Genomic DNA, 14,875 nt, shown 5'->3' with positions numbered 1-14,875 from the left:
CATATAAAAAACACTCCCTTATACAATCCTACCTTGTGGCAACAAAGTGTCGTAATTGTTTAAAATTGACAAACCAAACAAGGCACACTAACTAACTAAACACAAACAAAAATAATGAAAACATTTCAGACCCAGACATTTCCCTGGGCTTGAGAGCTTCCACCAGTGTCTGAGCTTTAGTGGTTGTCTCCTGTCCGCCTCTCTTCCTCAGTGTAGGAATAGCTGGGAGAAGATGTCTTCAACCTCTCAGAATGTTTATGTTTATGTCATTTAGCAGATGCTTTTGTCCAAAGCGACTTACAAATATAACAGTAAACAGTAATAGATTGGTAAGGCTACATTAAGGATAGAAATGACAACAGTAATGTCGATTCAATATCAATGATCAATAATGAAAATAAACAGAATGTGAAGGCCTGGGAGGCAGAACAGCCTCTCTACAACATCCCCTGCTTCTTCAACTGGTCTGGTCACTGGCACTTCTCCTTTTAAAGTATCTACCACTACGGATTATATGACAACTAACCCAGGCACACTATTCTACAACAGAGGAAAACTACGACCAATGTCCAACTATCTGCCCCAAAACAGCTACAGTATGCGGTGTAAACCCAGGTACTCGAGTACCTATAGGTCACCATCATCACTGTCTTGAATTTTAGAATTGGCCTCCATACAATTCATGGAAATTTTATTGAATTGTCTCCACCCCACAGGAAGTGGAAATTTGAATTTGAATTTGAATGACAGGAAGTGGAATTAAATTCATGGTAATTCAATGAAATCCCACACAGTCACACAACAGAAATGATGTGTTGAATCTCACATACATTGAGTGTTGGGAATGTGTTTGGAAATGTAAGTTGTAAGAGACTTCAGAAGTCCAGTCATCATCATTAGTATTCTAAATTGTAACAGTGCTATGTGTGTCATTGACAGGGTAGGCTGTTGGTGGGTAGGCTACTTTTTCTGAACACTGGCCTACAATTACTTTACCATGTGTAAGCTCAGTTTCTATGCAGTTTTGCAAACATATTTTTTGATGGTTGTGCTAAACGTTGAAAGAAACACCTCAATGATACTTTGAAAGTCTCTGGACAGTCACTGTCATGGTTTCTTTACTCAGAAACTATTGACAGATATAATAGTATGTTCAAAGAGCTACAGTATGTATCAGTAGAAGTGTCAGGCATCAGGTAAGGAAGCTTACAAGTGAAGAATAGTGGCCAGTGTGCAGGAACCCAGGATAGATGTATGACAAAGGGTTACAGGTCATTGGAGATTAATCTGTTAAATACTCATTTAGTATAATTGGTTGTTCATCAATCAGTGTCACTACAATTGTTTGTTTTCTATGTTGCAAGTATAGTACAATATAGTCCATATTTATGCAGTAAACAGATTTGATAACCACATTTGTGACAGTCTGCATTTAAAAAGCAATTTTTCATATTTATTTATTTTGCCGATGAGCATGAAGTGAGAATAACATTTCAAGAGGCAGTCAAACATGATCTAAGTATATTTTTTGAGACATAAGGGGTGAAACAAAACATGATTTTAGTACATAAATTAAAAAAGTGACTTTGAAAATTTTAAGTGACTTAATTGATTTTACAGGCATTGTGAATAATGGCATTACAGGTCAGTGAACAAAGTTGGTTTATTAAAGTGACTAATTCAGTGTCAGACAAACGATTAGCAATAGTGCAAAAGATTAAGACAAAGAGCAAGTTAGAATGACCTATCTATTATTAGTTTCATAACACTCCTGTTAATTAGATTTACTCAATCATAAATCAGTGCTGAAGGCAATACAGTAACATTTTACAGAAGGCAGCAGAACCATTGGTCTTACAGGCATCACTACTTCTACAAGCATGGCATGGATTGGTCGAAGGCATTCAGTGAGTAGTAAAAGGCAAACAGTAAATATTAAAAAGAGCTTTTTGGCATTGTAATGTTTAGTTGAGTAGTTTATATTTTTTACAGAGGTAAAAATATTATAAATACATGTGTATCATGAAGGGCCTGTGCTGATTTGAGATTTCAACAAATTCAACAATTTCAACAAATTCACTAAAAAAAAAACAGTCATATGTGTTAAGTGCATAGCCAGTCTGTAACAATTTGAGAAATTAAGACTATTGAAAATGTCTTCTTTTTTCAATCTAAAAAAATCTACTGACATTCAAACTGAATATTAATTGGTTCAATGAGTTCCTTCTTTGTACATTTTCAATACAACCCAACAAGCAAAATGTAAAATATTCTAATGAATAAATACTCATTGGACAAACAGGAATCATTATCAATGTTTCTTTCTAAGGAATTCAGCCACTACACATGCTTTCTAAAACTTGTTTTAGGTCCATGATTCACCTCTTCTCCAGTGGATGGCGCTGAAAATTCAACAGACCCCAAAGAAAAACCTTACATACAGTGATATCTCAGAGGAAGATAAATGGTTGACATTGTGGACTTGTGGAATTGTGGACAACTTCCAAAAAAATAAAAAATAAAAGGTAATAGAAATTACGTTACAAGAGAATTCTCAAATCAAGGTGAATATTTCAGACAAAACACTTCATGATATGGAAATGTCCCTTCATAAGGCATTAATTGTCTTCGGTCCTTAATTTAAGACACTGTATTTGGTTTCTGCTTTGCTGTTATGATGATGAGCATTACTGCATCTCACATAGATCCAAAATGATTCTTTGCATCAAGACTGCTTGAAACAAAGATGGCAAAACCTCAGTTTTTCCATTAAACAACACTGATTGTCAGTGTTTTCTGGTGTTAAAGAAATCAGATGTCAAAAATAAGTTTTTTGGAAGATCATGAGTTGTCACACAATTATTCACACAAATTGTGATGTTCCCATTAACAGTTCAAGAACAATACACTACAAAAAATGAATTCTAACCAAGTGTTATTGATCTTATATTAAGATAAAAAAATCTATTTGGTATTGTTTTTAGTATGAAAAGACTTACCTAACGCCCTCTCAAAAGATCATTTTGACTTAATTTAAGAAGACTTTAACTTATTTTAAGGAGTCTTATCAAGATAAATTTGCTCAACGCACTGGCAGACAAATTTACTTGTTTTTAGGACAAATTTGCTTAACGCACTGGCAGACAAATTTGCTTGTTTTCAAGATGAGATGTCTTAAAATAAGTCAAATTTCTTTTAAATTAAGTCAAATGATTTCACAAAAAAGCGCTAGGTAAGTCTCTTTATACTGAAAACAATACCAACTAGTTTTTTTTATCTTGATATAAGACACTTGGTTAGATTTTGTTAGATAAGCAGTTTTTGCAGTGTATAACAAAAGTCATGTCTAAATCTTAGATGTCAATTGAACTACATTCTTTGTTGGTGAAACCAGCTATAATCAACAGCACAGTGACTTGGTAAAAAAAAACAAAAAAACATGTGTTCCGAGTTCAGCTCTTTTACAGTAAGGGCACAAATAGCAGGGATTCGACACTCCCCCTTCCCTCAGGTCCCTTGGGTCAATGGTATACACTAGCATCCAAGTCACTTATAATTCTGCAGCTTCTAACAGGAAGTGGAGGCCTCCATTACCCTGTAATTAGCACCACAGCGATCATACCCTGCGCGCGTTCACAGTACATCCCTATACCAAGCTGATGGTCTCTGTGTACTCATCCTCCCTGTCCGCCATGTTGTCGGGGTCTGAGACGATTAGACCCTGCAGCATACTCGTGGGGATGGCCGGCTTGAAGGGCCAGTTCCGGATGGAGGCGAAGGGGAAGGACGAGGAGAGGCGCACCGAGGAGCGCAGCAGGTGTGGCGGCAGCGGAGCGACGTTGTCATAGAGGTGGTGGTGGTCGGAGTGGTAAGGCCCGCCGGCGTCGATGCCGCCGCACTGGCGCTCGAGCCGGCGCAGCAGCTCCCGCACCTCGCCCTGGAGCTCGGCCAGGCGGTTGGTGACCGCCACGGTGCCACCGCCGCAGATCTGCACCTCGGGGATCCAGCGCAGGTAGCGCTGCATCCAGACGCGCACAGCCGGCCCGTCCAGCAGCGGCAGCAGCACGCCGTGGTAATCCAGCGGCCGCCGCAGCCAGGCCTCGTAGAACTCGCTCGTGGACGCCTGCGGCGAGGCGTCCGGCGACAGCATCCAGCGGCTCAAGCGCTTGACGCGCAGCATCTTCTTCAAGCTGTCCGTCTCCTCCTTAAAGAAGCCCTTCTTTGAGGGCGTCTTGAATGCAGAACTGGGCAAGGAGAGCTGCCTCGTGTGCTGCAAGTAGGGTTACGTTTTTTTATTGTCCGTTTTTCATAAACATATTGTAATGTTTGTATGTGACAAAAAGACAAAAACACAAGTGGTGAAGTTGACTATAGTGTTCAAGGCTTTAAAATTATGAATCAAACATGTATTTCAACAGGGTGCAGATGCTTGAGTGCCACCCTGGGCAACTTGAGCCTTTCATTGCTTCACTATGGATTTATATTTAGTTGTTCGTTTACCTTTGGTCGATGTGACTTCTTGGTCAACTTGTCCACCCTCAGCTTGTCAGTGTACAAAGGGTTAATGAAGAACTCCTGCGCTCTGCAGTCAAACTGCACCGACCAGTCCCATACCGTGGGACAGTTCAATGGGCCTCTTTGTGTTTGCGGCGACTCGGCCTGCCAAGACAATCAAGCCTAGGCAGTTAGCGGGAGGTACAGCGCACGTAAGAGTACACGTCAGAGGTGGTGGAGCTCGTGTGGGCAGAGGCTTACTCCACACACACCGCCACCCCCTCCCCCCACCCCATACACACACACACACACACACACACACGCACAAGACCACAGAGGAGAGCGCTCAGCCATGCTCAGCAGGGAAGCGTGACACTGAAAACAAAAGCAGCCTGCAGAATGTAAGAATGTATATATATGATGAGTGGGTGTGACAAGCCCCGACCCGGGCCGTCTGAGATGGAAACCAAAAGCAGCGCAACCACAGCATCCTCTTTGTTTGTACATGGATGACTTGCTGTGTGAATTCATTACAGTGCAAAAGATGTTTAATGCTAGCGACAGCTTTGTGTGCACCTAATATTCCTTATTGGCAGAATTGTTTTCTTCCAAACTGGGGTACTTACTTTTATATTAACCTGAAATATAAACACATATGTAGTAGTGCTGCCACAAACGACTACATTTTCTAAAGACTAATCTTTCGACTAATTTTTCAATTATACCATATTAGTCAGTCTGGACTAGCCTACTATGCTTAGCTTAGCTTCCCCCTCTTAGCTCTGCCTAATAATGAATCGTGCTGAAAGCAGGCAGGCACGCAGCTATGCTGCTCACTCGGATTTAAAACATTACTGCCAAAGTCGAAGTAGCCTGCTTAACATCCAAAGACAGTCATTGTACTGTCATTGTAATTTTTATGTTCGATTACGTCAACTAATTGTGGCAGCACTAATATGTAGTAGTAGTCAGGGTTGTGCACAATTCTGCTTCCTGTTTGCTACCTCAATTGAAATGCAAATGAAATTCAAGAATTGAATTGGAATTTAAGAGCCAGTTTCAATTCAATTCTGGAATTTTGCACAAGCCTGGTAGTAGAAGTAGTAGTAGTGTACAATTCAAATGCAGCAACAGATTTGGACTGTTAGAGGAGCGAAACTCCTACCGTCATCATGCTGACTTTCTGTTGGACGGAGTTGAAGAGGAACGTGGAGAAGACTGGAACATGGACGCTGTCGGACAGAACCGTCAGGTAGGTTTCAGAGAACTGGAAGGCAGGGCTGTGCTGATGCAGGAGCTGCCACACACACTCCAGAAAGAGCAGGAACACGGGGGTCTGCAAGTGCTGTTTGAAAGCATGCACGCAAGCAAACACACACACACACACACACACACACACATTAAAATCTAAAAAAAAAAAAACTGTAGATATTCAGCATCAACTTAATATTTGACAAAAATAATGATGAATTATGACAGGCATTGTGAACTTCCAAACACTGGCATTTCAAAATCCAATTCTTTGCCCGAGTAGTTTATCAGCAAATGCATGCCCGAATAAACAAACCTCTTTATCTTTATGGTGCAGATGATTGCAGCGGTCCTGGAAGTTGTGGCCGCCAGCAATCCACTCCTTCTGGACCAGGCTCTGGAAGCCGGTGAGGGTCCTGTAGTAGGGGTCCAGCATGAGCTGAACCAGGCTGGAGATCACACAGCACAGGTCCGACCCCTCCTCCTCTAAAACAACAACGCTAACATTTATTCATTAGCTGATGCTTTTGTCCAAAGAGACTTCCAAAAAAAAAGAGAACATTCAAGGTACAGTGTGTTTAGGAGACAATTGTGTACCAATCTGAAATTTGAATTTGAATCAAAGTACTATCTTGCATAAGAAATAGAATGTCAGTTCAAGGGTCTAGTCAAGTGAAGAGATGTAGAGAAGAGGGATAGACTTGATAGAGAAGAAGTGTATGTTAAGTGCAAGTTAAGTGTGTCAGGTTGTTATTGTTGTTAGGAGAGTAGGTAGTCTCGGCAGAGTTGGGTCTTCAAGAGGTTTTTTTTTTAGATAGAGAGGGACGCCCCTGCTCTGGTAGCGCTTTCCACCATCGGGGAACTACAGATGAGAATAGTTGGGATTGCTGCGAGCGTGCAGGTAGCAGTGCCATGCGACATTCCTTGGAGGAGCGCAGCAGTCAGATGATAGTGGTATACAGTGCCTATAAAAAGTATTCAACCCCATACTAAAGTTGAATAAAAAAAAAAAAAAAAAAAAAACCTTTTGGAAATTGATCTTAATGCCTTAATTTAAAAAAATGAAGAAAAATCCATCCTTTATGGACACCAATTTTCTTTGTGAATGAATAATGTATCGTAAATAAATAAATGTTCTTCATTAAAATACAGGGTGCATAAGTATTCCTACCCCTGGGATAGGGTTTCATATACCCTTACTGACTGACTGACTGACTGACTGACTGACTGACTGACTGACTGACTGACTGACTGACTGACTGACTGACTGACTGACTGACTGACTGACTGAACAACAGGATCAAACACAGACGATTTAGATATCCACTAAGAGGTTCCTGGCAGGTACATTTATGAAAGCTAAAAAAACTTGTGCTGCTCTTTGGAGGACAATATGAGGGGAGTTTTACCAATTCATAGCATAAATACCATTCATAGAAATAAAATATTACAAAGAATTTGTTACATTACAAAGGCTCCAGGCTCTAAATATCTATTACAATTTAATATAAAATGACACACTCAGCTCTTAGCTCAGGAAGTGTATCACAACCACGTCATAGCCTTATCAAAAGGGCAAACACAGTCGACTGAGTAACAGACAACAGAACGGATCTGCCGTGACGCACCCATGATGAGGACATTCGTGTTTTCCTTCTCCAAGCATTCAACCACTTCCACAGCTTTCTGCAGACATTGCCTGCAAGGGATCACAAGATGTTTACAGTGAATGAAATGAATGAAGAGAAGTGAAAATCTGGTTGATCTGACGTTGTTGACATGCAGTGAAATTTCAACTGACCGAATGATGTCAAGCCACCCAGCATTTTCAAGAGATGAAAACCACTTTACATCCGACATCCAGAATTCTGTTGAATTATCTATTGAAGGAAAACATTTTGGTTTTAGATTGTGCCCATGTACAAACATGGGATATACTTCCATGCAGCAGGGCTGTGTATGGACAAGAATCTGATGATGCACTTCCTTTCAACGAATGTCTTTATTAAACACTTCTGTACACCTTTAAGCGAAAAATCAAAAGGGCTGATTTTAGTCCAAAATGAAACCGTGATATGTTTGTTTGGAGAGTTGACATTTTGATCTGCTGCGGTAATTATTTTAGTGTGGCACTGTTGTAGCTGCAGTAGTCCTATGTGGTAAACCCACCACACGGAAGGCCACACATATTTGCTCACCAACTAAACAAATAAGCTTTGAAGCAGAGATTAACTAGGAACTGTTCTGGTCAAAAGGCAAAAAATGTGGAATATGGTGATCTACGATAAGGGTGACTCACCGATGAGGAAGAACTGTTTGAATTTCGTATAGGAGAGCTGCACCTCCTGGAGAGAGGGGAGTGTGTCACTGAGGTCCTCCGTTTTCACAGAGTAAAGGTAATTCTGCGCCACGGCATTGAGCATTCTGAAACATACAATATCATAAAACTCAAGAGCATGCACTTGCATTGAGAAAAGACCAGCAGCACAGCTTGATTGCATTTAATATCAGTGCACAAAGCAATGAAATGCCTAGTTATTATGTACAAAGCAATGAAATGCCTAGTAAGTTATTATTGCACTGTCCCCTGTCCCTCAAGGGTTTGAGTTCTTCCCCTCTCCAGGCTGGGTATTGCAAGTTTGAATGGCCTTAAAGAGTCACAGAGCATTACGTAAGGCACCACAACAAATGTTCTCCTTTTCTCCAACTACTGGCTTGCAAAGTCATGTTTACTGGGGTTTTTTAACGGAGATGAGATAGGAAAAAACAGAGAGACTATCTGGAGTCACAGCAGATGCCATAACACGCAGAGACAGTTTCCTACAGGAAGGAACTGGGGTTGAACAAAGCCTTTTTGGGGACTTTTTCTGCACGTCGTACACACCCTTTGGGTGCAGACCAAGATTAAGAGCCTTTAACACAGCACTTAACTGCCTTTAATTAAAACTCAATTATACCTACAATCACAATCTCCTCAGAGGCCCTTCGATGGTACACAGATCTAAGTAAAGGCCTCATTACAGCACTCGTGTTTGCACTGCCATGTAGCTCTGAATCTCGTCCAAACACAACCACTCAGCTTACGTACACACACAAGAAGATTTGAAAGTTTCCTTACTTTTCCATATAGGCCTGGGGGATGGTGTCCTCCTGCATCAGAGGCAGAGCTGCCGTTTTAAACAAGGCACAGCCAGTATGATGGGACCAGCACCAAATCTACAACAGGAGGTCAAGAGTCAGGAACGTGGCATTGTGAGCAGTTAAAACTAAATTCAAATCAAAACCATCTAAAACTGACTACATGATATACCAATCCCAACTTCATTTAACATGCCACACACTACCCGTCAATAGACTGTGGTCAGAGGTAGTTATTACCAAGTTATCTTCATGTTAGATATTAGAGATACCGGTAAGTAAACGTTTAAAAAAAAAATACCCAACTGGTAAACCCTTTCCATTGAATTTTCTGGCATTCTGGAAGTCCTCCTCGGTCACATTTGCAGGAACGAAAAAATACTGTGGCAATCTAGAAAATGCAAATTCATGTGTAAATGACGCTCAGAAACACATTACATTAAAACTTTATTACAGTGTAGGTATGACATTAAATGCAGTTACAATTTAAGAAAAGCAAAGCAACAATTAAATAAGCATACATTGGCATAATTTATTCCACACTTACATTTTTGAATATTTTGTATATTCAGAGGGAAATGTGGGAAAAGGGGAAGGATAAAAGTACCTTTGAGAGAGTTCAAATGACTGATTTTCTGCTACCAATCTACAAACTCCTTTTGTCCTTTTCATCTCCTGGGTCCAGTCATCTATGGAGTCAAACATCACTGTTCTCCCTTTCCTCTGCATTTCTGTGAGGGAGATTTGGAGAGACCATGTTGTTTATTTTCCCCATAAGCTAGGAACGATCAGCCCACTTCTGTGATGGATACACCTTCGATAAACAATAACCTAATGCTTCCTTTGTCCATATGACACAGTCAGCTTCCTTACACAATGTGGGACTGTTTTTTCCAAGTCATGCTAGCCGGTGACATGAGACAGCTGGACAGAGGCACAGGTTCAGCAGGATCCTGATATAACTTGACAGATAGAGTCCTGCTGTTAACGGAAGCTTTTTTTTACTGTCAGATGTCCCCCCTACCCCCAACACACACAGGCTCACTTTCCCTCTCCCCCCCCCCCCCCCTCTCTCTCTCTCACACACACACACAAACATTAGCACTGACTGTTGTCTTGCTACACAAAGGGAGCTATTGAGCTTCAGCAAAGGGACTGTGACACAAGTCTCCAGTTGGAGACATGACGCCTGTACACACCATAGAACCCCATATCCAGACAGCAGCTGGAACAAATTGAGCTGGCCCCAGGTCTGAGATCTCTTTACCCACTGGCTCTAACTTTATGTCAAGCCAACATCAGGCTCTAGCATTCCTTTAGATTTCAAACAGACATAGCAGACTATACGGTGCAGAGTGCAATGTGCAAAGAGACACATGTATGGAAGAACATAACTGCTTACATTTAATTTAAACACAGAACTTAAGTTAAGGTTATCTTGTATTATTAAGGTCATCTAGACTTGTGTGAGACTATCTACATTTCAGTAGAACTACTGAAGGTGTTTGGTGTAGTAAAACAGATTCCGGTACCTGCATTGTTGGCATTGTAAGAGAAGGCAAACACACACTTGAGAGACTTGGACTCCAGGCAGTGGTGCACAATCCCCTGGAAAATCTGCAGGATAGACGCAAGCTTAAGTGTACCCTTGACTCTTGAAAGAAACACTGCAACAATTTGCCACTCTTTGAGGTATGAATCATCTTCGAATTAATGTAATGTAATATACAGATAATCACAAATACTGTTCCCCTAGTCATCCAGACTATGCAGTATATAGTTCCGGTCAGAGCTTTCAAGTGGGAAAAAAAATAGGAAAAGCCCTCACAGTCAGATAACAACAACTTCACTAGAGACAGCAATTAGCATGGTGGCAAGGTCCTATCAGAGTGACCACTTGGCTGTTGGTAGTGTTGACAAGGTTTGAGCATTCTTTTTAGGTTGGTAGCTTGCTAGTTTTAGAACAAAACTCCATAATGCCAAACAATGTTCATTACTTTACTAGTAAAGACGGCAAAGGTTAGATATAATACCTTCCTAGCATCTTTTTCATCTGTGTAGGTTAAACAATACTGAAAAACACGAAGATCTTTGCAATGAATTATGATTTTCGAGGGACACTTGTTCTTCAACAGGGGACATGTTATCAGTTTCTTCTTGTCATCATATCCTGGAGATTAAGTAAGAAATACAACAATTGTCAGCTTACATATGTGGAACACGTATAGATTAAACTACTACTACAAAGGTCAACATGTAAAGAAGAACTTTGGTGATATACGTATTGTAAGTATGCCTTCTTGCCTCCATAAATGTTATCCACACACATCAAAGGAATGTCATTCTCCCCATACAGCTTATTCTTAAAGTGCTGGATCTGACAAAAAAAAAAAAACAACATCATCAGAACGAGAGAAGAGCATGATCATCATTCCTTGGTTAAAAGTACCATGTAACTGCAACTAATACAGCTATAATACACTTATAATTAATAATACATACATATATTCACACTAATAAGTAAAACTATTCACAAAATATCAGAATCAATAACTGCTCTTTATTGTCTTTTCCGCTGCACTGTAATTAAATAGGCTTCTGCAAGATTACTGTTGTGATAAGACAAAGGTCCTACTATAATAGTGGTAGGCTTGCTAATATACAGTATTTAAATGGCATAATAGTAGGGAAAAGGCTACTGTAGTCTACTTGTCTGCTACTTGAATCTTCAACCTAGTAATACCTTGTAAGTAACACACAAACTATGACAGCTAGCTTACAACAAACCATGATGCACTTCCTGTATTTGACAGAGATATCTCTGAATCTGTTTTTAAGCATCGGCCAAACACTACCATTTGCTGCTGCTGACAGCACTGAAAATAGCACACGCGTGCACTGGATGTATGTCTGCCTGAATGACTAAAAGGAAACTTCAGCGGTCTAGATAAGAATGTGGATGATAACATAACGATAACATAACGATACTAGCACTGTGTGCACATTCCCCCTGAAACACACCACTGGAGCATTATGAAGTTCACTGCATAGCCAAAAGCTCTTCTGGGGAAAGGGTCAGACAGTCTGACAAAAAATGTTCAATGAGAGGTTCTCTCTGAATAGACAGCGGGCAATCCAACTTGACAGGATGCACTTATTTAAGAGCTGGGCTACCAACCCTGCCCATAAGCCTTAGAGTGGAGTTCCTCAAAAAAAGTCTCTAAAGTGAGAGCACCACAGAGCCGTAGTTCCTCTTTCTGAGGTCAGCTACTGTGAGCACCGGAGATAACCTCCTTGCAGTAAGGCAAGGCAATGAGATAGGAAGTCAGAAGCAACGAAGCAAAAACAAGCAGAGGGAGTCAGGGGAGGTGGACAGGGCTTAACAGTCAGCGTGTGAAGAGCCAGAGGGCTGCTAAGAAATTCCACCAGTGTGTGGCATGCCGGGAGTCCGTACCGTATCCTCCACTTGCACTTCATCACTGATGAAGGAGACGCGGAAGTTGGTGCAGACCAGTGTGCCGAAGACACCGCGCTGGGAGAGTTCATCCTGCGTGTACTTGAGGATGGGGCTGGCACTGCAGAACACCACCTCACCTGTAGAACACAGGGCCACTGTATCATCAACCACAAGTACATGAGATACTGATAAGAGTGACACACTAAACAACACTGTTGTGGGATCTAGTGTCCTAGTATCTATTTAAATATGATCTACTGCACTAAATAACAATATCATTTTAGTGTAGTATTATAATCCTATAATATACTAGCCTGGCGGGCCATCCTATATCATTGAAATGTATAGTCTGGAATCGAACCATTCACCTCGCTTAATCCAAGGGGCGGGCAGAGAATTGTCTTTCAAATTGCCTAGGCATGCAATAGGCCAGCGCTACGACCATATCCGTATCCGGTCGGCAAAACGGCAAATACATCCTTCTTCGAAAGGAATGACTTAAGTGCATTGTGTTGCTCAACTTTCAAAGAAAAGCACAAGTTCAACTCCTCCAAAGTTGACGCCAACGCCGATTCAAACAACCGCTCTTCGTTTGCCATAGCCACCTTCCTTGTTGTTCACCGTCGCAGGACTGTCGTTATCCTGTTAAGCCCGCCTTAAGACTCTCTAACAAAATAGAGCGCTGTGATTGGATGACGTCCACAGCGTCAGCCAATAGAAATCCCTATGGTTTGGTACTAGACGTACAGGCTGAGCAAATGAATTTGCCGCTGCTAGGGTGCGTCTAGATTTCTAGGCTAATAATATACTAAAGAGATAATGGAGCTCAACAATTACCTGGCAGCAAATCAGGGTACCTCTCTTTTTTGGGAGGTTCTTTTTCTGGATTAATTTCCTGTTCAAAGGATAGAGAAGTCAAAATTAAGACAACAGCAGCAGAGATTTATGCAAATACAGCAAAACTCCTACAAAGCATGCGCAAACATTTGTGCATACATGCAAACAACTTTTCTGAAAATGACATAAAAGTGAATAAAGAGAATCACACACACATAAAAAACAACCACAAACCACTAAACTTCAAACATGAACCAGCAGTTTCAAGTTGTGTGACGAGTCTGAGACATTCAACTTCCTTCTGCTGATTTTCATGCAGCCCGTCAAAGGTATATTCTATGACAGAGACTAATGGAGCCAAATTCTCAACAAAGGCAAAGCTATGAAATGAGACTGGACTAGAGTGTAGTGCCAGCACAGCATATTTGTCCCTCAATGGGTATACTGTGAGGTGGGCTAAGTCCTCTTAGTCATTTCTGTATAATTACCCCAAACATCAGACCAAAAGAACAGTTTGCATCTTATGAACTAATAAAATCACACAGTAAGTTTCCCACGGGCATTGCGACATCTACTTGCTTTCCAAAGGAATCCAAGAAAGATAGGGAGCAGGATTTAGCAAGATTTTAATCACCTCTTTCCGGTGTGCCTTAATATTAGGCACTCAGGGAGAGAAAGAAGGGAGGGAAAATATAAGATTCATACAATTCACTGTCTTTGAAGGAGCACACCTGTGGTAGGCTTAGGCTATGTGAAATTGGGGTCATGAGCTACAATGTTACTTTAGTGTTGCTGAACTTTTGTCATGTGTACTTAAGTCAGCACTATCCAACAGTGGTTTCTGTATTCACCATCGCTTCACAAAAACTGTACGTGAAAAGATGCACTAACTCGGAGCTTGGTCTGTTATCTTTGTTAACGTTACAATACTTTCACATTGATAGTTAACGTTACTACGTATGCTAGTGTGGTAACTTATAAAAAAAAACAGAGGTGCTGTTAATGCTACATTACTTCCATACTGTTTCTCAACTGCAACTGGCACTCGGGCTGATGTGGGCACGGAGTTTCACAGGTCAGTGTACAAGAATGACCGATACAAAAACTGTTCTCTGTGCTTTGTAACTTTACCGCGACCAATGGCAAACAAGGCAGAATTCCCACATGGCTATCAGCCCCCTCTACAAAGGCATGTCGACTGAATAGATTACTCCACGAAGAAGAAAGCCAATCTGTTGGCAAATTATATTTTCATACAATCAGTATGTAGTCAAGATAGGTCCATTGTCGATTTTTTGACGTAATCTAAAATACGTATCTTTTCCAGCTAACGTAGTTTGTATGAGTCCCGCCTTAATCATGTTAGAGTAGCTAGCTTAAGTTTTCAGCGCCAAAGTGATAGAATAATTTGCATTCCTAAACAGCCTCATCAGCAACAACTGAGAATGAGACACAAAAGAAAATCACCAACCTCGGGCGTAACATATGACACAAACGACGCTTTGGGAGGTTGTTTCGCTCCGCCGCTCCCCAAACTCAACATTTCGCCAACTTCAGTCCACCTCTCTCTCCAACCAGGTGGAAATCCGGGCGAAACAGAGGATTAACCTGTTTTGACAGCTAACCGCGCCCATTCTAGACTATTGGTTAAATTTAATCAAGTCTTCTTTTTGTTGGATATCCGGTTATACTCTTCAA

The 14,875-nt window shown here is 41.0% G+C and overlaps 1 protein-coding gene across 1 annotated transcript; it reads right to left on the bottom strand.

The window, feature by feature from the left end:
- Window positions 1–1,427: 1,427 nt before the first annotated feature.
- mtmr12 (myotubularin related protein 12) lies at window positions 1,428–14,800 on the bottom strand. The gene is made up of 17 exons (XM_042099697.1): window positions 14,649–14,800; window positions 13,178–13,235; window positions 12,338–12,477; window positions 11,188–11,260; window positions 10,917–11,053; window positions 10,416–10,500; window positions 9,491–9,614; window positions 9,190–9,274; window positions 8,864–8,961; window positions 8,045–8,169; window positions 7,547–7,625; window positions 7,374–7,444; window positions 6,062–6,231; window positions 5,660–5,839; window positions 4,501–4,659; window positions 3,336–4,270; window positions 1,428–2,908 (listed from the first exon to the last, which is right to left on the bottom strand). Exons 1-16 carry the CDS (start codon window positions 14,718–14,720, stop codon window positions 3,647–3,649), a joined length of 2,280 nt encoding a protein of 759 aa, XP_041955631.1. The 5' UTR covers window positions 14,721–14,800; the 3' UTR covers window positions 1,428–2,908; window positions 3,336–3,646.
- Between the last annotated feature and the right edge of the window lie 75 nt (window positions 14,801–14,875).

The sequence above is a fragment of the Alosa sapidissima genome, chromosome 8 (genome assembly GCF_018492685.1).
Source record: "Alosa sapidissima isolate fAloSap1 chromosome 8, fAloSap1.pri, whole genome shotgun sequence".
Lineage (NCBI taxonomy): Eukaryota > Metazoa > Chordata > Actinopteri > Clupeiformes > Clupeidae > Alosa > Alosa sapidissima.
The sequence above is the reverse complement of the archived record's forward strand: the minus strand, read 5'-3'. Positions and strand labels throughout refer to the sequence as shown.